Source organism: Arvicola amphibius, chromosome 3 (assembly GCF_903992535.2).
Source record: "Arvicola amphibius chromosome 3, mArvAmp1.2, whole genome shotgun sequence".
Classification (NCBI taxonomy): domain Eukaryota; kingdom Metazoa; phylum Chordata; class Mammalia; order Rodentia; family Cricetidae; genus Arvicola; species Arvicola amphibius.
In genome coordinates this window covers 111,040,586-111,064,855 of record NC_052049.1, presented here as the reverse complement: position 1 = coordinate 111,064,855, position 24,270 = coordinate 111,040,586, and the positions used below count along the sequence as shown (strand labels likewise).

Below are 24,270 nucleotides of genomic sequence, written 5' to 3'. Positions count from 1 at the left end.
CACTCTTTATCATTTACCAGTTTGTGTAGCATCTAACCTGTGACTGCTGTTGTGTGCTTACTTCGTTTGTTTTGCTTAAAACAAGCAGGGATTCTCTCGCCCACATACAGTCAGTCACTTGGGCAGCAAAGTAATGCTATCTGGTTATTTGCCTTATAAGATCTATTGTTAGAAAAGTCCCTGCTGCTGTGTCCTTTCCATTAAAGGTAGACATGAATGAATGCATGGGATTAATGCGGCCAGAGGAGCTGTTGCCATTCCTTTTCTGTTTCTCCAGGACTCAGGCTAACTGCCTTTATCTCTAGTCTAAACTCCCGTGTGGATTCCTTCCTGTTAATGAGTTCATCCTGAAACTACAAGGGGGAGTTTCGGCTTGGAGTTAAGTGTGTATTGTTACAGTGCTGTCACTGTACTGAAAAACTGTACCTAGCCTAAATATTTATAAAGGAACTAAGTTAAGTAGCCATATTATAGAACAGATACTTTGAAATAATTATGTTGTAGGATTCGGTTTTCAGTAATGAAAAAAAAGAATTTAGAATTCTCCTTTTCAGATTTTCATTTATTTTGAGGCTCTATCTGAAACAAAAGCCAAGCCATCTAATGTATGAGGAGCTTAGAGTTCTTCCCCTCTCTTCATCCCTGGTAGACCTCGTATGAACTCTGAGGGTCTTAGGTTAAAGCCAGTGCTGTAATGAAACGTTAATGATGTAAAATATGATATGTTTGTTGACTGAGTTTTCTGTCCCACCCGGTCCCAGTCATTCAGCTCCAAAGAAATACAAAGATAATATTAATTAATAAACTGATTGGCCTATTAGTTCAGGCTTCTTATTAATTCTTACATCTTACATTAACCCATTATTCTTGTCTGTGTTAGCCATGTGGCTTGGTACCTTTTTTGATGAGGCATTCACATCTTGTTTACTCTATGTCTGGCTTCCTCTGTGTCTGGGTGACGACTGCAGACTGAAACTTCCCTCTTCCCAGAATTCTCCTGTTCTTATCCTGCCTATTCTTCCTGCCTTGTTGCCCCACCTATATTTCCTGCCTGGCTACTGGTATTTTTATTAAAATACCATTGACAGGGTACAGACCATTGTCCCACAGCACCCCCCCCCCCTTTTTTTCAAAACAAGAACTCTGAATTGAATCTTGCTTGTTTAGCTTTCTTCCTGACCATTATCCATACAACTTATAATTAACACTCTAAACAAAGACAAACATCCATAATCTATATTTTGGGAATGTGGGTGTAGTTTTCCAGACTATTTCCTGCTGACTGGGGGCGCTGATAATCTTATGGGGACCTAAAGAAAATTTAAGGTTATGGTCAAGTTCTGACTGGAGTATTTTGTGAGGCTTGATCATCTCTGGCAGCAGTCTTGAAACTGTTCTGGACGCAGAACTCAGAGGAAACTCTGAAATGTTGGATCATCTGGACCATCTGCTTCTATTGGAGATTCTTCAGGGGAGACTTCCTTGGTCAAACCTGATTTTTCTTAGCCCATAATGAATCCACAGCTCCTTATTTCCTGTGGAAACAAAAGCAAAAACCTCTTCTCCAAAGTAACATACCTTTTGACTTAAATTTTGAAGTCAAAGCATTTTAAAAATATATATGCTGTATTAATCCAGCAGCATTTGTAATCAGATGACTTTTAGCAGCTGTTGTTCCTTCCTCAGCCATTAAACCATTTAAAGACAACACAATAACATACAGTATCCAGACTCCCTTTGTATTTTCTTCTTTACATGGCTTTATTTTAAACTCTATTTCTTTTATTTTTATTTTCAATTTTTGGCTTTTTGAAATAGGATTTCTCTGTATATCTTTGGCTGTCCTGGAACTCACTCCGTAGACCAGGCTGTCCTTGAATTCACAGAGATCTGCCTGCCTCTGCCTCCCAAGTGCTGGGATTAAAGGCGTGTGCCACCACATCCAAACTTTTTATTTTGTTTTCTCTTTTCCCCCAAGCCCACATATATTTTTAAATGCACTGTAAACCATTTAGAGGTTCTCTTCTTCTTTGAATCTATCTCTATTGTATATCTCTCTTTTTTGAGCACATGAGTCTTTAATTTGCTAAGGATATGGCTAGAATGTATTATTTGTTTGCTTAGAGAGTGAGTCTGCCAGTGGTTCCCAGGCAGGTCTTAAATTCCTGGGTTCAGATGATCCAAGTCAGCCTCCCAATTAGCTGGGATCACAGTGGCATGTGCAATCATGCCCAGTGTGATGTTTTACTAAGTGAGAGTTACCAGGTGGTATGTTTAGTGTGCTTTAATTTTCATAAAAGAGTTTTGTATTACATGTAGAAATCCATGTAGAGAGCAAAAGAAATCATTCTATTACAGAGAAGAGAGTCTTAGGAGGCTTTACATTTTGGAAAGGATCTAATCTCATTTCTAACTCACTTGGAAGTGAAATTCTCTTGATTGTTATTTAATATTGATATGTAATATAATTTGTTTAGTGATATTAGCATTGTAGTCTTATGCATAAAGTGTATTAGAATAAGTTTCATTTTTAGTAGCTAAGAGAGAGAAAATAGAATTAATGGTCTATGAATTTTAAGTGTCTGGGTAGGTATTCATGTGTCTGGGTAGGTATTGAAGCTAAGTTCAGCACCAGAGGAGTGGAGATCTCTTAATGCTCTGTGATTTGAAGTGAGTGTAAACGAGCTGCTTTTCCATCTCCTAAGACTTTAGGAATAAAGGCTCCTTCCCCTGTGACCCTTGGTACTTGCTGAGCTAAATCCATTGTCTCAGGGTTTCTGTTGCTGTGATGAAACATCATTACCACAGCAACTAGGGGAGGGAAGGGTGTTTCCATTTCAGTTCTCCATCACAGCTCATCTGAGGATGTCCGAGTGGGAGCTCAAATGGCATGGAGGCGGAAACTGAATACAGAGGCCATGCTGGAGTGCTGCTTGCTGCCTTGCTGTCATGGTTTGCTCAACCCATGTTCTAAAATAATACAGGACCACCATCTTTGCTTTAAAACAAATGATGTGATTTTAAAAGGTGTGAGTTTTTCTTTGTACTTTGTGAGTATAGTAAGTAGATGGTGAGGTGGGTGTTGCCCTGTGCTTCTTTTCTTCTGTTTCTCCATCCTTTCTGTCCTCTTCATTCTTTCCCATTTTCTTCTGAGAGAAAATAGCCCTGAAAACTTGTTAATGATCATGCTGTCTGGGAAATTCTAGAATTCTTTGCCAGCATCTCTGGATGCTGCAGGTCCAGACAGTAACCATCATTGCTTGGAATCTTTATAGTCCTCTGGACAGTGGCTACTGTTGATAGTAGAAAACAATGCATAAGTTTTGCTTTGTTTTGTTCTGCCATTCTGAAGTGCCAAGAACCAAAGCATTTCCTTTGGTTAATAGACTGTAGGTGTTATCCTTAGCAGGCACTCTGCTGACAGTCCCTCCTCCTTCTCCTAAAAGGATTATCAGGTGACACAAGAACATTTACCCCTGGGTTGTCCTTTTGGGATTACCTGTTTTCTAGAACAGTGTCCTCTTGATTCAGAATCCTTTTCCATTTTTCACTGTCTTTTTTTTGAAAAGTTTTTTTTGGCCGGGCGGTGGTGGCGCACGCCTTTAATCCCAGCACTAGGGAGGCAGAGGCAGGCGGATCTCTGTGAGTTCGAGACCAGCCTGCTCTACAAGAGCTAGCTCCAGGACAGGCTCTAAAGCTGTAAGAGAAACCCTGTCTCGAAAAACCAAAAAAAAAAAAAAAAATTCTCTACTGAGCTATATATTTTTCTCCACTCCCTTCTTCCCCTCTTCCCTTTTCCCCTCTCTTGTGACCTCCATGCCCCCAAATTTGCTCAGAGGATCTTGTCTTTTTCACCTTCCTATGTAGATCCATGTATGTCTCTTTGTTGTCTAGGTTCTCTGGGGTTGTGGCCTGTAGGCTGATTTTTCCTTGTTTTATGTCTAAAAGTCACTTATGAGTGAATACATATTTATATTTGTCTTTCTGGGCCTGGGTTACCTCACTCGTTTTTTCTGGATCCATTCATTTGTCTGCAAATTTCAAGATGTCATTATTTTTTTACTGCTGTGTAGTATTCCATTATGGAAATGTACTACATTTCCTTTATCCATTCTTTGGTTGAGAGGCATCTAGGTTGTTTCCAGGATCTGGCTATGACAAATAGTGCTGCTGTGCACATAGTTGAGCACATGTCCTTGTGGTATGATTGAGTGTCTTTTAGGTATATACCCAACAGTGGTATTGTTGGGTCTTGAGGTAGATTGTTTTCTAATTTTCTGAGAATCGCCATACTGATTTCTAAAGTGGCTGTACAAGCTTGCCTTCCCACCAGCAATGGAGGCGTATACCCCTAACCCCACATCCTCTCCAGCGTAAACTGTCATCAGTATGACTCTCTTTATGTTAACATGTCATATATGTTAGCATGTGTGGAGATTTGTAGATGCTTGACTCTTTCTGTGGATCAGTTTTTTAATTAAGAGGTGAAGTGACTTTGTAATTAAACTCGTCTATTAGGGTTTGTTTGGAAACCAAACTGCTTCTATGATAAATGAATTGCAGGTATTCACCAAGAAGCCTCTCTGGCTAGGGGTATAGTATATAGGCCTCTTATCCCCAGCATGATAAAGGCCATAGCAGAAGAATCATGGGTTTAAGAATAGCCTGGGCTGTGTAAGAAGACTCTGTCTCAACTCTCCCACCCTCAAAGAAATCAACCAAACAGAAAAATCAACCCACTTCCTCTTCTAAAGACCGTGTCTTACTCTGTAGCCCAGGCTGGCCCAGGACATGTTATGTGGTCCACACTAGCTTTGTATTTGGAACTGCCTTGACTCTTCCTCCCAAGCTGAAGGCTTGTGCTGCCATGCCTAGCTATATATTATATAATATATAATATTTCTTTAAAAAAAGACAATCAGGGGGAAACACTTGGCTCTTTGAGCTTTAGAACCCAGAAGAACAAAGCAAAACCAAACTTATCCTTTTGTTTTCTACTTGAGGAACATATTTTTAGTAACTAATAATACTCCAAAGGTATTTTTCCCCCCAAATTTCTGTTATAAAAGCTAAAAATAAATGAGAATGAGATTGAAAGATCAGGTTGAAAAACAGAGCGGGACCTCTGACCCTGTTGTCATCTTGCTTTGGGAAAGTTAGTATAAGATTGTAATGCCTTAGTGCAGTCAGTAGCTGTAATAATAGGATCTTTACAAGGTAAATTAATGATGAATATTTGTTCTTGTTTTCTCTTTCTTTCAGGTTTCCCCTCAAAAAACCTATAAGGTAAGTTGTTCAGTTACTTTTATACGGAAGTTGGAGTTAGACTTTAATTAGAAGCATTCCTTTGAAATGATGGGGATTTTTGTGGTTTTTGAGAACGTGGATTTAAGTAGTACAAACTTTCATAATGCTTCACAGATTTCAAATACAACAGGTGTTGCATATTTTTTCTGGAACACAGCCTTGTTTTGATAATATTTTCAATGTTTTTAATATAAGCATTTTAAAAGTTTATTCAAATTGACACTTTAAGGTCACTCCCTATGAAGAAATTTAATTTTAAAGCCTGTGAGTGTTTTGAATTGTGAATTGCTGGGGAGGTGAAAATAGAGCGCTAGTTTGGGTATGTGTTGTCACTGGAGTGCCTGTTGCTTCCTTTAATGAACTTTGGCACTGGTTTAGTTTTAATTATTTTAAGACAATAATGGGAAAAATGTTGAAAAGACTCAGATTTGTTTGTGCCTGTGGCTGTTGCACACACTGTGAGCCACCATGTGATTGCTGGGAATTGAGCTCAGGACTTCTGAGCCCGTCTATCCAGCCCTGTGCTGAATTCTTTGAGGCACTGTTTTCTGGTTGTTAAAAGGAACTGTCAGTAAACTGTAGGCTGTTATTCTTGAGAATAAAATTAATGATAAATACTGCTACTACTTGAGGACCTTTCATAATCAAAAAAATAGATTGTATAGTACATATGGCATAGGTGGAATTTTAAAGATCTTTGAAAAAATAATATGAGACCTATGCTATTATAAGATAAACTTCGTTTTTAGTTTTTTTGTTTGTTTGGGGCTAAGAAGATGGTTCAGTGGTTTAAAGGGGCTTGCTGCTCTTGTGGAGGATCAGATTTTGGTCTCCATCACCCACATTGGCCAAATACCAATTGCAAGAGACCTAATACTCTTTTCTGACTTTCATGGGTACCTGCATACACGTGTGCAAATAAACACACACACACACACACACACCATAAAAATATACATTTGTGTAGTTTTTACATGAAGTTTTATTGTTATGCTTTATTTTACAGTAAATATTTGATTGTTTTAACTTAGGCATGGAAGTATTTTGAATCGAGAGTCACCAACAGATAAGAAACAGAAAGTTGAACGCAGTACATCCCATGATTTTGATCCCACAGGTAAAAATACTCTTGTTTTTCCAAAGAATAGTGAAATTCCGAATCATACAACTTAAGTGAATTGAAGCACTCAGGTGTGGTTGTTTCTACCCCTCGGTCATGCCCTGCAATTGTATAATATTGCTGCAGTCTACAGGAATGAATGCATGTTGAACTCAGCATTGTAGACGCCACAAGGGAAGCATCACTGTAGGAATCATGAAAGTCATAGAAATAGTGGTGTAATGATTGGAAATTGAGGGTACACTGAGGTCTTAGAGTCAAGATGAGTCATGGCATAAGTACTACTAGTGTGTCATAAAATGAAGGATGTTAACAACTGGGAACTTGTGCATTCTTTTAGAATTCAGCTGTTATTGTTGTGAATTATGTAGCTGCAATGCAACTTGAAAAAATTATAATTACCACATTTTGAATAAGCAAATGAATAGAAATCCCTTTATTTCATCTTTCCTACCCACCATTTTTTTTGTTTGTTTTTAATTTTTGAGATAGGGTTTCTTTATGTACCTCTGGCTGTCCTGGAACTTGTTCTGTAGACTAGGCTGGCTTCAAACTTAAAGATCCACCTTACCTGCCTCAATTGCTGGGACTAAAGGCATGCACCATCACTGCTCGACTTGTGATGTTTTTGTTTTTGTTTTTTGAGACAGTCTTCTTCTGTAGGCCAGGCAGGCCTTAAATTTATGATCTTCCTGCTTCAGCCTCCATAGGCATGTGTCACGGTGCCTAGCAGAAATCCTTACTTTTCTTCAAGTTTTCTGAACTCAGTCGTTTCACAGCCTCCATCATGCTGAGTTTTCCTAGAATTTTCATGTCAGCCAACGTAATTTATATTCTTTTCTTTTGGTTTTTCAAGATAGGATTTCCCTGTGTAACAGCCCTAACTGTCCTGGAACTAACTCTTGTAGACCAGGCCAGCCTCAAGCTCACAGAGATCTGCCTGCTTCTGACTCCTGAGTGCTGGGATTAAAGGTGTGTGCCACCACCACCTGGCCCATAATTAATATTTTTATATTATACCCAACATTGAATTCTGCTGTTTTTATTTTCTTTCTCCTTGTAATCTTAGTGTTTGGTTTTTCTATTTGAAATTTATATGTTCTTTGAGCATATATTATTTTATTTAGTTGCATGTCCCTGTGGCAAAAGATAATCCATTCTGAGATGCATAAATATGTTTCTTAAAGAATTCTTACTATTACCAGTCATGATAGCACATGCCTCTAATCTCAGTACTCAGGAGGCAGAGACAGGCTTCTTTCTATGAATTTGAGGCCATCCTGGTCTACAAAGCAAGTTCTACACAGAGAAACCCTGTCTCAAAAGGCAAAAAAAATTTTTTTACTTAGAAATATTAATTTTAAATATTTAATAGAGTGTTGATTTTTTGTGTGAATAGTTGAAATATTTCATGTGTTTTAGCATAGTTTTCTTAATTTTGAGAAAATATTATGAGCATTTGTCTAAGAAGGGAAAACTAAGAAGTAAGTAATGAATTATTTGCTTTACATCTTGGGTAGTAGTAAAGAAATTAATAGTTAATTTAGGTGGCTTTGGTGGTGAGAATAGTAACATGTCAGAGATCTCCATGGAAGCTCTGTGCTTCTCATGCCCAGATTCCAGGTCATGGACCCAGAGGCTTATAGTTATTTCTATAGCCAGTTATTGTCTTTAATAATGTTCACAATTTCTTCCCCAATTCATGAAACTGTCATGATCCTTTTAGTCTTGTTAAATATATTCTGTACGCTTGTCTATGAGATACCCATTTCCAAAGACAGATCTCTCTAAGAGGTACCATACTTCATGGTGAACTGAGTATAGCTTGAAGTGCTTTTGCCAACTCTACAATTATCAGATGAGATATTGTGTAGACTATTCATGTGTTGTTTTGTTTGTATTTTTTATTCACTGTCTTTTCTTCCATAATCTGTAGATATGTCATTACCTGTGCTGTTCATGACTGACTTCTAAGTTCTATCACCTGTGATGTTCATACTTCATGTTTGCACGATTTAACTTGATCATGACTCATTCTTTTATTCCCCATAAAGTTTCCCCCTTCCATTGGTCTCCATATTTTCTATATCTCTCCTTTTCTCCCGCTCTTGTGCAGATAGCTCCTCCAAGAAGACAAAGTCTAGTTCAGAGGAAAGTAGATCCGAGATCTATGGTAAGCTGATGTAGCTAATGCGGCCTTGCACCTTTGCAGCTTGCTTCATTCTGTCTCATTTTGTTTTTGGTAACTGCAGCCTTTCTTGTCTGCTCTGCATGGCATGATCTTCTGCAGGGAAAGGGAGCCTGGGGTTCGATGTGGCTGTAATATGGAAGCTTAAGATGATAAGAAACTAACATGATAGGTTGAGGATAGGCCGTGTTACCCATTTCCCCCTTGTTTATCTTAGGAAAATGAATGGGGTCAGGAGCCTCTGAATAGCGTGGATGGGTTTTGAATTATTGCCAGCCTCTCTGGTCTCATTCATAGGTTTTGAATTATGTATAATTTAAGCAATTCAGTCATTTCTTAGAAGAAGAGTTCTGACATTATTTAAATGTGTTAGCAGTTCTTTGAAGTTTTTGTTTTTTATCTTTTATTTATAATTTTTAATTGTTTTATCACCTGGAAAAGTCATCCTTATAAAATGTATCCCTAATTGCAAAAATTTTTAAGTATTTTATTTTTAGGCTTAAAATATGTGTTCCTTCTTTCTGAAAGTTTTCCTGAAACTTAGTCTGAATAGGAAAATTTCAAAATACCTTTAAAAACATAAAGAGTAAGTCTAACCTGAATGATGAGTGAACACAATGAAAATCCAAGTGTTTCCAGACTCTGTCCTGCTGTCCTAAATACACCAAACCATTAAGAAGTTCATGTAGATTTTTCCTCTTTGTTTTTTGAAGCTCATTGGAGCAGGGTTTTATCGTGCAGCCCCAGGCTGCTCTGCAACACTCTTTGTAGTTCAGTTGACTTCAGACTTGCAGTGTCCTCCTGCCACTGCTTCCTGAGCACTGGGATGGTAGGCCTGCACCAACACTCCCTAGTTAGGTTGTTAAGGGAAGTAAGTAGGTAAGGCATTGTTTGGAACAAAACTCCGAAAATCCTCAATGGAAGACTAAGCAGATGAAGTCTTCTCTAACAGAGCCAAAATCTGTCGGGTGGAAGTTTACTTAGGTGTATTTGTTTCTTACTTGATCCTATATGAGGAAAAAATGTATGAAATTAATTGTCCATACTTCCTTGAGAATATTTGACAATTGATGCCTGCTGGCATTTAATACCACTTAGTGCCATGAAACCTTAGTATTTGGTTTTGAAACAGTTAGAACTTTATGTTAGGTATATGTTCATAACGCTTTTCTCTGTTGTGAAGTTCAAAAGGAATTGTTTACCAAGCCTTGTGGCATATCGCATTTTTCCTCCCAAGTTTTTTTTTTTTGTTTGTTTTTTTTTGTTTGTTTGTCTTTTGAGATAGGGTTTCTCTGTTTAGCCTTGGAACCTGTCCTGGGTCTTGCTTTGTCACCAGCCTGACCTTGAACTCACAGAGATCCACCTGCCTCTGTCTCCTGAGTGTTGGGATTAAAGGCGTGCGCCACCACCGCCTGGCTAAAGTAGTCTTTAAATATTCTGTGTTTCTATTGTAAGTAAGACTCTTCCTGTACTTTTTCTTTGCTGAGGATTGCAAACGTCATCTGTGTGTCTCCGTCCTTCCCAGCAGCCTGTTCGGGGTTGCAGTTCACTTTGCTCACCAGTTTTCTAGGTCTTTGCAGTGTGTGTAGGAGCTTGTTCATGTTGGATGAGGATTAATGATTTAGGAGTCTGACAGAAAATATTGTGCCAATAATTTTCTTCTAGTGATAGGAGTTTTATACTAGTCCAGACGCGCCATTGCCCCGGGGAACAGAAGCATTTTGAGTGGTGCTCAGGAAGTAGGGTGTGGCCTCTTAGTGCATTTGTCCCTTGAGAACCCTTGAAATTCCTTTTTTGATTGTTGTTGAAGGAATTGAACTATGACTCCTCAATAAACATTCATTAGAGAGATGAGTTAATTAAGACAGCTGGCATGCGAATGCTAGCCTCTCTGTGAACATGGTGTGTGCAGTTAGCTTAGGTGAAGAGTGCACACTAGGGAGTCATGGAAAGACTGGAAAATAGGGCATGACTAAGTAGAGTCCCAGCCGCCAAGGGCGTCCTGCTCAGTGAGGGTCTTGTTAGAAGCCCACTTCAAGCTGTGGAGAGTGTACATTCTGTTCTCTTGGAATCAAATTCTTTAGTTGGGTGCCCGGTGTAGATGTCACTCATAATTTCAAACCCACTTTGCCATTCTTAGAGCTGATTTGAGGGTTAGATTGACTTTGCCCATTTGAAGAGGAAAGCAAACTTTGTAAAACTCCAGTGTAGTTTGGTCAATATTCCATTGTTCTCCTGTACCTTTTGGAGTCCATTGCATGTATATGGATATATTTTCTGAACTGTAATTTTAATATGCCCGATTTCTTATTGTATGTAGTCTTTTTTTTTTTGAAGATAGGTGCTCATATAGCCCTATATGGCCTTCAATTCCTGATCTCTGCAACCACCTCTTGAGTGCTGAACTTACAGGTCTACAGCACCATTCTGGGATGTTGTTGCTGTGAGACAGTCTTTCTCTGTGACTCTGGCTGGCCTTGAACTCAATAGTAGTCCAGATTGACCCTAAGCTCAACATAACTTTTTGAGAATTGGGATTGAAGGCATATGTCTAATACTGTAAGGAAGAACTTGGTGGGCTGCTATGTGATATGAGGGAGTCTGTAAGAATAAACCATGTCTTTTAAAAGCCGTCTTAACATACTTGGCAAACATACTTGGGCAAAATACCATAGTCTGTGTGGCTTAGAGAATAGAAATTTTATTTTTTGAGCGTTCTAGAAGCTGGAAGTTTAATATATAAGTGCTGCTGTAGGCTGGTGGGGTTGCAGATGACTGCTTTCTTATTCCCCCTTTACGTGGACCTTCTGGACACCGAGATTCTGGTGTCTCTTCTCATTCTGTCATGAGAGTCTCACCCTCATCACCTCCTCTTACTCTGCCTACCTCCAAAAGCCTGCCTGCAGATACTATCACGTTAGGAGGTAGGGTAGCAATATAAGTTTTGAAGGGAGATGAACATTTAGACCATACTAGAAGCAAATTGTTAGCACACGTATCCCTTCCTTACTTGAACTGCTTGAGACCAGGTGTATTTAGGATTTTGAAATACTTTCATATATACAGTGCATTTGTAGGGGTGGAATCGAAATCCTGGCATAAACTTTGCTTGTATTTCCTACATTATATATATGTGTGTGTGTATATATATGTATATATATATATATACATACACTAAATATACATAGTCTGAAGGTAGTAGTTTTAGTAATTGTGAATGGTCGATTGAGGTTTATCATGTGTAGTTAATGTGAAGCTTTTTACTGTGATATCATGCTGGCATTCAAGATATTTCAGAGTTTTGGAATATAGAATTCAAATTTTTGTACTAGAAATGATCAACCTGTGCCTCGATATGGTTTGTGTATTTCAGAGAGTAATTTTTAAATATCATGTTTTTCTCTCATTCAAGTTTCCCATATCTTTAAAAGGAAAACTCTTGGTTTGACTCTTGCTCCCACCAACTTATTTTTTTCTCTGTCCTTCAGCTTTGCAAAGAACATTTCACCCAGCTAGCTTACACCCGAAATAATCACACAGAAACTGTATTCATTAAAACACTGCTTGGACTATTAGCTCTAGTTTCTTATTGGCTAATTCTTACATCTTAATTTAACCCATTTCTATTAATCTGTGTATTGCCATGTGACTGTGGCTTACTGGCAATATTCTAACCAGCATCTGTCTCACGCAGAAGATCCATGGTTTCTCCCACTCTGCCCTTCTTCCCAGCATTCAATTCTGTCTTCTCTGCCTACCTAAGTTCTGCCCTATCAGGAGCAAAGCAGTTTCTTTATTCATTAACCAATGAAAGCAAGACATGAACAGAAGAACCTCCTACACATTTCCCCTTTTCTGTTTAAACAAAAAGGAAGGCTTTAACTTTAACATAGTAAAATTACATATAACTAAACAGGTATCAAATAAGAATTACAGTTATAATACTTGTATTTGCTTTATCTTTTATCATAACTAAGGAAAACTATAACTATAAATTCTTCAACTCCATCAAAGACTCCAGAAGGATATAGTATTACCTAAGTAAACTGGAAGTGCATTGTAAGCAACTTCCAAAACTCTAAAATTGACAGAGACATCTCACTGCCTGGACAGTTACCCAAAATTTTTCTGTAGTGTTGGGGCATCCATCTTCAGCCTACAGGCCCATAGTATCCAGCACACTTTTCCATGAAGCATGAAATTTCAAAGACAGTTTTGTTTATATTGGCTGTTTGCCAGTCACTTTTTTCTGTATCCTGCAGAATGTCTTACAGACTTTTTTTATGAAGCAGGAACCCCTAAGGATCATCTCACCTTTAGGCAAGTTTAGCAGTCATCTCTCTGTGGGTACTATATGTCCAGTGAAGTAGTCCAGGTAAGAGCAGTTTCTTGCCCAAATGGCTAGCAAACTCCATAAGGAGCCTCTTTGATGTCCCTCTTCCTCTTGAAGTAGCTGATGCTGTCACGAGCATATGCGTCTCATTGTCATGACAAGTCCTAAGTTATTAAAACAATTTAAATGCCATATTTTGTAGTCTTTGAAAGATATGAAGAATGCCTATCTGAAATATATCTATGCACATCTAGAAAATCTAACATGACTACAAACTTGACTATTATAAATGATTATCTTTTAATCTATATTTTTAATTATACATTACATTTTTAAATGAGCTACACAATTACAATACCTTAAGATCAGAAATACATATATACATAACAAAACTGACCTTAAATTTGTATCAATAAATCAAGATTTATACCAATGCAAATTATTCATATCTATATCATATCCCCCTTTAAATGTAAAAGAACATTTATAAACAATATTTGAGAATATGGGCGTAGATTTATCCATACTGCCTTGTGCTGATTGGGGGCTCTGTTAATCAGGTCTTTTATGGTGGGTGTATCCTGTGTGCTAGGTTCATCTCAGTCAGCAGTTGGGCAAAGTAATTTTTAAAAAATATTTATTTATTTATTATGTATACATTATTCTCTCTACATGTATGCCTGAAGGCCAGAAGAGGGCACCAGACCTCATTACAGATGGTTGTGAGCCACCATGTGGTTGCTGGGAATTGAACTCAGGACCTTTGGAAGAGCAGGCAATGCTCTTAACTGCTGAACCATCTCTCCAGCCTCGCAAAGTAATTTTTTGAGGATGTTCATGGCGACCTTTCAGGAGGGTGTGTTCTATGAAACCATATTTGCCTGGAGGCCATCCACAGGTTCTCATCTTCTGTGAAAACAAAAGAAGAACCTCTTTTTCAAAGCAACATTTGGAAGTCATGATACCTTTAGATCATATATGTTGGTTTAGCTTAGCAGCCCATACAATGAAATGTCTCTCTGTACTTAACTCCTTTACAGTAAAAAACTTTAAAGAAAACAATAATATACAGAATCCAGACTCTCTTACTCTTTTCTCTTCTTCCTTGAAATCTGGCTTCTGAACTCACACTATTTTAAAGGTAAATCAAAATATCCTGTTTGAGAACCTGTTAGTGTTGTCTGCGTTCACACCTCATCTCAACTACTCAGCAGTGCAGAAACCTTTTCTTGCTCTCTGGAACATTTCTTTGATATGATTCTTTTCCTTTTGTTATTGTGTTGTCTGTTTATATGATTGGCAGCTCACTTTAACCCTACCGGTTTTTGTATGTGTGTGCATGTGTGTTTGTATCTCTGTTCCTGTGTGTGTATACACGTGTGTGTTTTTGCCTGTTTTGTGCCCATGTATGTATACATTTGTGTTTGTGCCCATGATCCTGTGTATGTGCATGTGTTTGAGATTAAAGACCTCTGTTACCATGTCCAGCTTTAGATTCATAACTTTGTGCACTTCAATTTCATGTTGATTCTATAGTCTGTTTTGACCTGTCAGGTTAATATTACTAAAATAATGGTTTTGTTATTCACTTGCTAGGCAAGCACAGATAAATACTAATGTATACTGTACATTGTTTCCAATTTATCATTCTGCTCTAATCTTTTGCTCACATCAGAGTACCAGGCTGCTTCCAGATGTTTATTTCCTGAGTATGTCCTGGTCTTCTTGTTTTGCTCAGTGCAATTCCTGTTGTCTTGAGTATTTAGTTTTCCTTCTGCAGTTTCTGATACATCATTTTCATGCAGTTAGATAAGAGGAGTAAGTTAGAGGTAGCAGTTGTCCTTCATGCCTTAGGAGGATGTGTTATATTCTTGAGCTGTAAAAAGAGTGAATTAAGTATTCTTATCAGAATAATAAGAATCATATGAAGGAAAATATTGATTAATTAGCTATATTTAGCCATTCTGTAGTGTGTGTGCACTTCAGAACATTATATTATAGACAGAAAATAACACAAAATTTTGTCAATTGAAAATTAAATACTACCTCCCTCGCAATGCTTTTCTAGGATTGCCTAGCTACATTTGTTGTTTCTGAACATTGGCGTTTAGCTTTGTGTGGAGTTGCTTACATCTGTACTCATTGTTGCAAATCCCATAATGCCTGACTTGCTGGAAGTGAGTTTTTGAATGAACCATTGTTGACATCAAGATGATGTATTTTAGTAGAGAGAATAGATGGAATAAAATCTAGACTCATCTTAATTGGCTCTTTTCTTCTCTTCCAAAAAACTTTGAGAGGAAAATGTAGTGTAGAAAAAGGATTTGTTTCTGGTGGGCGTCTGAAAGAATGAAGTCAGTGTACTTGGAGCTTGAGGTTCCTCGTGTTGGCAGTTTTGTACATTTAGAAGGCAGAAGCTTCTTAATCAAAGGATTATCAGAGGTCTTACTCATAAAACACGTACGTCTGGCAGCAGTTTAAAACTGAGCTGTTTTTATTAGGTTGCACATGGTTTTTCTCCACACCCTTCCCTGCAGCTAATTCTTAAGAGGTGAGACTTAGAGAAGTTTGTTCATGCAATAAAATAAAAGGTGAAGAGAGACTAATGTATGCTTTTAAAAGCAAATGTAGTATGGAAGGCTTAGCATATTGCCTTCCATGTTTAACACTTCAGTTTCTTTAAATTTACTATCTGGCACTATAGTTGTAACCCTCTTTTAGGAATATATTTATAGTAGAATTTGAGCATGCCTTCTCAGCAATTTTCGGATCTTTTACTGCTTTCCCCCCCTGCAAAGCATTCCAGAGATTAAGTTGTTTTTTTTTTTCACTTTCAAAATACTCTCATTGGTAGTTACCTGTTGAGTAAGATGCAGTTTTAGATGGGTATGGCAGTGTGCTCTTGTAAGCCCAGCAGAGGAGGACCACAGATAGTGAGTTCAATGCCGACCTCCTGAGCCACCTAGCAAGACCTGTCTCAAAAAAAAGGAAGCTACAAACAAAAAAGTAATTTTTGTTTGTTTGTTTGTTTTGTTTTGTTTGAGATAGGATTTCTCTGTATAGCTGTGGCTGTCTTGGAACTTGCCTTGTAGACCAGGCTGGCCTGGAATTTACAGAGATCTGCTTCCCTAGTGCTGGGATTATAGCTGTGCCACCACTGCCCAGCTTCCAAAAGCAGTTTTTATGTTGGTTTTATGTCTATATTGTTATATCAGAAAACTGTGTTCTTTGTTATTATGACAAAATACAACTTAGGAAAGGCTTTTTGTGTAAATTTGATAGAGCATCTTTGCTTCATTAAGTGAATAAGTCTGATCCCAGCTGATTAGCTTTGAGGTGAAAGCTCAAAATCAAGACAGGAAATAAAGAAAACTTTATCAGTAGAGGTATTATTAGTTAGGGACAGGTGGGGAATTAAATTGTTACAGCTGGAGAGTTACCAGGCAGATCATTCATTACCATGCCCTTAAGTTGTTTTTCTACTGTGAATAATCTTCAGGGCTATGATTGTCTGTCTGTCTGTCTGTCTGTCTGTCTGTCTGTCTTTCTTTCTTTCTTTCTTTCTTTCTTTCTTTCTTTCTTTCTTTCTTTCTTTCTTTCTTTCTTTCTTTCTTTCTTTCGACAGGGTTTCTCTGCAGCTTTTTTTTTTAGAGCCTGTCCTGGAGCTAGCTCTTGTAGACCAGGCTGGTCTCGAACTCACAGAGATCCGCCTGCCTCTGCCTCCCGAGTGCTGGGATTAAAGGCGTGCGCCACCACCTCCCGGCTCTGATTTTCTTATTAAAAATGTTGAGTGTTATTTAAATTTCCCTTGTGGAAAAAAATTCAGACTAAAACTTTTATTACTTTTTCAAAGATTTGGATTTATTTTGTTTGTGTCTGTGTGTGTGCACACACGAGTGCCCACAGAGGCCAGAAGAGGGAATTGGACTTCTTGAAACTATAGTTATGTGTGCTTGTGATAGGGATGCTGGGATTCAAGCTCTATTCTTTATGACTGAACAAGCATGCTTTACCTCTAGCCATCTCTTCAGCCCCATAGTACATTAAAAAATTAGTGTGTGTGGTTTTTTTTGTGTGTGTATGTTTGCACACACATACATACACACTTTTAAAGGCCAGGGTATTGAATGTGGAGATCAGAGGTTCAGTTTGTTATTGCCACAAATCTAATTGTGTGCAGATAACACATAGGATTGGACAGTATTACTGGTAATTTGGATTCAGTTGCTTCTGAATTGGCTGTATGGGTAAGACTTACTTGCATTTTGCAGTGACCTATTTCTTACATATTAAAAAAAAACACCAGCATCTCAGATTAGCAGCTAGAGATTTAGGTGGGGAGAGTGCAGGGTATCTTATCCAGGGCTTCACGCCTGCTAAGTACATGGCCTTCCACTGAACTAAATCCTCATCTGCAAAGGTACACAGAATCACCAAAGTGAGTAATATAGAAGAAATGGCAGAAGAGAAAGAAGTAGGATGTGTGGGCTGCTCTTCTTCCACCTCTTTCTTATCTATCTATCTATCTATCTATCTATCTATCTATCTATCTATCTATCTATCTATCATCTTCTTTAGGTGTAGAATGGAAGAGCCAGGTGTAGGGGACACAGGCCTATGATTCCAGCATTGAAGAATTCTAAGTGGGAGACTATTTGTGCTGCATAGTGAGATCTCATCTTAAAGAACAAAACAAATAAACAGTAAAAACAGCAACAACACAAAACCAAAAGCAAACAACTCTAAAACCCAAACAAAAATTTAAAAAGGAAGTGTGTTAGGCAGAAGCCACTTAAAGGGAGGAAGCAGACTTTGCCTTTCTACAGCATCCTGACATACCAGCCCTTAGCAGTCTGCTGGGGTCCTAATCATGTTTATAAAGTTCACTGTGCACAGTAGACACTTTTGTTTTCCCATGACTGTTTATCTTCCCTTCTGAGCTTCTGTCCATCTTGAGACTCTTCTGCTTTTTGGAATTTTATTAATTACTTAATCAATTTTTAAAGAATTTTCTTTTTTTTTACCAAGTAGACTGTACACCAGGTTCTGAAGTAGGTAGAATATCCCTATCCTTGGGACATGTAACAGTAATAGAATAAAAACAAATACATGTCTGTGTGGAGCAGTAATGAATTTTAGGAATAAACAGAGGGCGTAGTGGGAGTCTATAGACTCTGTCTTTTACCAGGATACCAGGAAAAACTTTTTGGTTGGGGTATTTAGAGAAAGCTTTTAAGGCATTTGTTTCTTGGGGACTTCCTGTTGTCTCATTTTCTAAAACTGCCTGTAATAAGAAGCCCTGTTCTTTGACAATTTCCTTCTCTCTTCATTATTGACAGCTAATTGCCTTGTTTAAACAAAAGGTAGTTGGAGCATGGTAGCCCACACCTGAAATCCCAGCACCTGGTGGTAGAGGCAGGAGGATCAGGTGTTCAAGACTATCCTTGGCTACATGGTGTATTTTGAGACCATGTCTTAAAACAACAGTAAACACGTAGACAAAGATATAAAGAGGTTACTCCCCTTGAGGATCATTTATATTAATGGTATGAGTGTATTAGTGTACTTGTAAAGCTGAGGCGACAGAGACAGGAAGATCTTTGGGCCTTGCAGGCCAGCTAGTCTTACTGAATGGTGAGTTCTGGGTTCAGTGAGAAACTCTGTCTTAAAGAATAATGTAACCTGACACTGTATTCTGAGCTTCCCACATGTGCATACATGTGTAAGCACACATGCTTATGCCACACACAGAGAAGACGCCTTTTATACCATGTTTTTCAGCTCTTATAAAACAGTATGCAAAAACAGGGAAGCAGCTGAATTTTTTTTTTTTTTTTTTGTTTTGGTTTTTCGAGACAGGGTTTCTCTGCAGCTTTTTTAGAGCCTGTCCTGGAACTAGCTCTTGTAGACCAGGCTGGCCTCGAACTCACAGAGATCCGCCTGCCTCTGCCTCCCGAGTGCTGCGATTAAAGGCGTGCGCCACCACCGCCCGGCTTGGAAGCAGCTGAATTTTATTTTTAAAGTCACAATGCCAGCTTTGAAGTTTTGAATAATGTTGAGGCAACAGATGTTTATATTTACAAAAAAACAGCATGGGGTTTAGAAAATTTCTACAAAATGCTGCTGACTCCTTTTTAATTTTTATTTTATTTGGATTATTTTATTTTATGTATGTATTTTTCCTGCATGTGTACCACATGTATGCCTCATGGCCATCAGGGGTCATAAGAGATCATTGGATCCCATTGAACTGGAATTAAGTATGGTTGTGAACCACCATGTGGGTGCTAGGGAGCAAACCCAAGTTCTCTGGCAAAAACAACAAGTGCTCTTATCCTCTGAGCCATCTCTCTAACCCCTACTCTTTTTAAAAAATAATTATTTTTTTTTTTTTCGAGACAGGGTTTCTCTGCAGCTTTTTTAGAGCCTGTCCTGGAACTAGCTCTTGTAGACCAGGCTGGCCTCGAACTCACAGAGATCCGCCTGCCTCTGCCTCCCAAGTGCTGGGATTAAAGGCGTGCGCCACCACTGCCCGGCTTTATTTTTGTTTTTAATTATGTATGTGCCAACTTGTGGTTCGTACAAGGGGTCTTCATAGGCCAGACCCTTGGGTCCCCTGTAACCTCAGCTCCACTTCTTGGTGTGGGTGCTGGGAACTGAACTTGGTCTGTTAGAAGAACAGTAAATGGTCTTAACACACTGGGTCATCCCTCCAGCCCTGCTATGCCCTTACTCTTTGATCTTGTTTACTAGAGATTTGCAGAGAATGCTGTCAAAGAACAACTGATACCAATACTTCTCAAATTGTTCCACACAATAGAAACAGAAAGAACACAGAGAATGCTTTCAACTTCATGTATTCATATCCACCCTTTTCTGCTGCAGGAAAGAAACAATACAGAGCATGTGAAAAAGATTGAATCCATCCTTTTCCTCACAGCTCAAGAGTCTTCTGCCTTAGCTTTCTGGCAATTAAAGGGGCCTCCACAGCCCACTTTTTCTTTTTGGGTGGTGGTGGGAGCAGAAATTAAGGTCTTGCTATATATCCCAGACTGGTCCTGAACTTGTTTATCTTCTTGTCACAGCTTCTTGGCTTATATTGCAATACCATATCAAATCTTAAAAGGTTTAATTCTGGGGCTGGAGAGATGGCTCAGTAGTTAAGAAAACCTCTCTCTTCTAAGGGACCCAGCTCTAATGTCAGTTAAGTGACCGCCTCCACCTCCAGTTCTTCTGGACTTTGTAGATTGGGAGTGCAAAACACTCATAGACATTTAAAAGAAAAAGGTTGGCCTCTGATGGGTTATTTTTATTCTGCCCTCATTACAATTTAATGTTTTGTATGGATGGTGTGTTTGTGAAAAAACAAATACTGTTTACTATTGAATAATTAGTAGAATTGAAAGATTATAATATTTCTTAATGTTGAAAGCTGATTTTATTGAGGTATTATTACAAAAAAATAAGACTACTCTTTTGACTGTGGCTTGGAGCAGTTTGGCAACTGAATATCCTCATGTAGCCATTATACTAATTGAAGCATAGATCATGTGCATCACTCAGAAAGTTCCCTGTTCCTCTGCAGCTGCATTCATCCCTGGTGATCGCTCTTCTGCTTCCTGCTGCTGTAGCTTAGCCTCTCTTACTCATTCTTGGATGGTGTGCGCTCATGTAGTTAGCATGATGCTTCTGTTATTCATCCATGTTTGCTATATGCATGAAAACATCCCCCCTCTTGTCCATTGTATGACTGTGTCATAACTCCCATCTGTATGGACATTTGAATTGTTTTCATATGTAAATGTTACTTGATGTGTTTATAGGAAGTTCCCAAATTGTTGTCCCAAGAGTTTATACACTCCCACTGACAATGTTAAGAGAATTCCAGTCACCTGCATCTTTGCCAGCACTTGGTGTGCTCAGTCTTTCCATTGTTAGCCATTCTGATTGGTGCATAGTAGTTCTACTCTGGTTTGAACTCAGACTTTCCTCAGTGTTGCAGTACCTTGCATGTGCTTTTTAACTATCAGTGTGTCTTTCTTATGCTCATTTACATACTTTATTCCTTTTAATATGGCTTTCATTATTGAATTAGATTTTAAAAGAAGACATTTATTTTTTAAGATGTATTTTTATATTATGTGAATGAATTCTTTGCCTATGGTATGTGTATGTACACATATATTCCTGGTGCCCTTGGAGGCCAGAAGAAGGTTTCTGATCCTCTGAAACTGGGATTACAGGAGGTTGTGAGCTGCCATTTGAGTACTGGGAATTGAACCCGGGTCCTCTGCAAGAGTAGCCAGGGCTCTAGACTGCTGAGCCAGCTCTGCAGCCCCTGGAGTTGCTTTTAAAGCATAAGTTGGACACAGAGCACAGAGTTTTTCTAGATTTTATTTTTATTTTATTTATTATTTTGATTCTCTGTGTATTCTTGGCTATCCACGAATTCAGAGATCAGCTTGGTTCTGCTGCTAGTGCTGGGATTAAAGGCATGCACCACACTACCTGACTTTTACTAGATTTTATACTCCATTGTGTATGGCTTACCTTTTCATTGCTACAGTTTCTTTATAAGTTTTTTTCTTTGATGATACATTTTGTGTCTTATGAAATTTGTGCTTACCTCCTAAGGCAGCATTTCTCAACATGTGGGGTTGTATATCAGATATTCTGCATATCAGATGTTTACATTATGATTTGTAGCAGTAGCACAGTTACAATTGTGAAGTAGCAACGAAATAATTTTGTAGTTGGGGGTCACCACAACATGAGGAACTGTATGAAAGGGTTGAAGCATTAGGAAGGTTGTGAACCACTGTCCTAAAATCTTGAATTTTTTTCTTTCGTGTCTTCTAAGTATTTTTATTTTATTTTTTTAAGTTTTAGTTTATTTATTTATTTATTTTAAATATTTATTTATTATGTATACAATATTCTCTCTGTATGCCTGCAGGCCAGAAGAGGGCACCAGACATCATTACAGATGGTTGTGAGCCACCGTGTGGTTGCCGGGAATTGAACTCAGGACCTTTGGAAGAGCAGGCAATGCTCTTAACCACTGAGCCATCTCTCCAGCCCTTTAGTTTTTTTTTTTTTTTTTTTTTTTTTCTTTTCTTTTTTAGAAGACTTGGAACTTACTGTGTAGCTCAACCAGGCTGGTCTTGAAACTCACTAGATTTTCCTGCTTCTGCCTCCAGAGAGAGGCTAGATGACAGGTGTGCACCACCAGGCCAGTGCTAAAATTTTGGTCTTATATTTAGGCCTTTGGCCCATTATTGTGACGATCCCATCCCTTTCTGATTTAAGCTCAAGGATTTATGCAGGAAGAACAATGCCGTGTGTCCTCAGCCCTTGGGGTTTAACAGTAGATTTGTGTGAGGTGCATGCTCAGATTCATGCCTTCTGTGTGGAGATTTGCTCTCTCCACTTTTTGATGTTAGTGTCTTACATCAGAAAGTATAAATGACAAGATTATGTCATTATTATACAATCATTCACATATCTTTTATACATTAGACTTACTAAAGATTATTTATAAACTCTTTATTAGAAGCTTTGGTTTTCTGATCATCATTATTTTTGTGTTGTTTTATATGTCATATACTTTGGCTTTGGATGAATTGCTCTATGCCTGTGAAGCTGAAAGCATACATTAAGTCTCAGGCTACCCTAGAGTTATTATTCTTTCTTTGGTTGAGTTCCATTTTCTCTCTTTTAAAAATATTTTTTCTTTTCTTTTGTATATATGTGCATATGTCTGTGTAAGTATATGTCACATATGTGTGTGGGTACCCCATGAAGGTGAGAAGAAGGTATTAATTAGGTCCCCTGGAACTGGGGGTTACAGGCCTTTATGAGCCTCCTGACAATAGTTCTGGGAAGAGCAGCAAGTGCTCTTAACCATGAGCCATCTATCCATCCTGCAGGGTTCTTATTTTTCTTATCTTGCCTTCATGGTGTCGGTTTGTTATTTAGATAGAAGAAACTAGCTAAGTATGTGCTGGAGATGAAATAGCTGAGTTCACAGGTACTTCCGTGTCTGCTTTCCCTTCCCATAGCCCCTGGGAGAATAGCTGCAGGTATTGCGCACACACCTCCTGTCTTTGTACAGTCTTCAGTATATTTTTATGAGATTAAGATTGGATTTCTCTGAAATTTTTCATATGATATTCCTAACCAACAAGCCTATTTGTTTTTTTGTTTTTGTTTTTTTGGGAGGGAGGGGGTTAGTACCTTGCTCTTTAAGCACAGAGCGGGGGGAAGAATTTTATTATATATTAATAGCATAGCTGTGAATTGCCTTTCCTTTTAGTTGTCCCATCTATAAAATCCATCCATTTCAGTTTGTTGTCCCTTGTCCTTGATAGTCCACTCTGTTCTCCATTGACACTGGTACCCATGGTGCTTTGTGATATTTTTACATTTGTTTTATGGGATTAGTGTTCATAGGGGTTTCATGAGTTACCCTTTATTTCTCCAGGTAGAGAATAGTTCATCACTAATACATAATCATTGTCTTTCATTCTTTTTTTTTTCTTCCTTCTTCCTTTACTGTGTGGTTGTTCTGCAGGCCTTGTTCAACGCTGTGTGATCATCCAGAAAGACGACAATGGATTTGGGCTGACAGTCAGTGGAGACAATCCAGTCTTCGTACAATCTGTCAAAGAAGGCAAGACATTAAAAAAAATAGTTTTGTTTCGCAGCATGATTGCACGTTGCTTTTAATCTTTGCACTCAGAAAGCAGAGGCAGGGTGATCTCTGATTACTCAGACAGCCTGATATACATAGTGAGTTCCAGGCTAGCCCAGGCTGCAGAGTGAGACTCTGTCTCATAAACAGAAACCAATTTTGTCACTTGGAGAGCAAACAGGGTAGCATAACAAAGCTTAAATGATGTCTCTTGCTCAGAGTAGACTTACACAGACTGCCTGGTGTGGACCTTTGTGCTGTATTTGTCTGCGGGGTTATAGAATTGATTTGTCTCAGGTGACTTTATAGAAAGAAAACAGTTCCTCTGTAGCTATAGAAACCACACGATTTCTTGGTCATGATGTTTTACATGTCATCACTTAACAGGCATTTCTACAACTTGATTTCTTTGTAGCATTAAAGTGATACTTTAATAGAAATAAAGACATTTGGATGTTTGTTCCAAATAGTAGTCATATCTTTTGTTATTATAATACATTGGATTGTTTTGTTTTGGGTACTGTGATTTCAGGTAGATTATATTGTATAAAGGTGATAACACTTTATAAATGATATTGAGTTTTGACGTAAAAAAATCATAAAACAAGTTTCATTCACACAGCAGTGGG

General features: G+C 38.3%; 1 protein-coding gene across 2 annotated transcripts in view; it reads left to right on the top strand.

Annotated features, from left to right (window-relative positions):
* Positions 1–24,270, top strand: part of Arhgef12 (Rho guanine nucleotide exchange factor 12) — a 135,258-nt gene that overhangs the window by 50,373 nt on the left and 60,615 nt on the right. Inside the window, exons 2-5 of one of the 2 annotated variants that reach the window (XM_038321724.2) lie at positions 5,263–5,286; positions 6,339–6,424; positions 8,544–8,600; positions 23,522–23,620. In XM_038321724.2, the coding sequence (XP_038177652.1) occupies positions 5,263–5,286; positions 6,339–6,424; positions 8,544–8,600; positions 23,522–23,620 (266 nt within the window). The remainder of the gene's footprint in view (positions 1–5,262; positions 5,287–6,338; positions 6,425–8,543; positions 8,601–23,521; positions 23,621–24,270) is intronic. The other variant, XM_038321725.2, reaches the window with a different exon arrangement.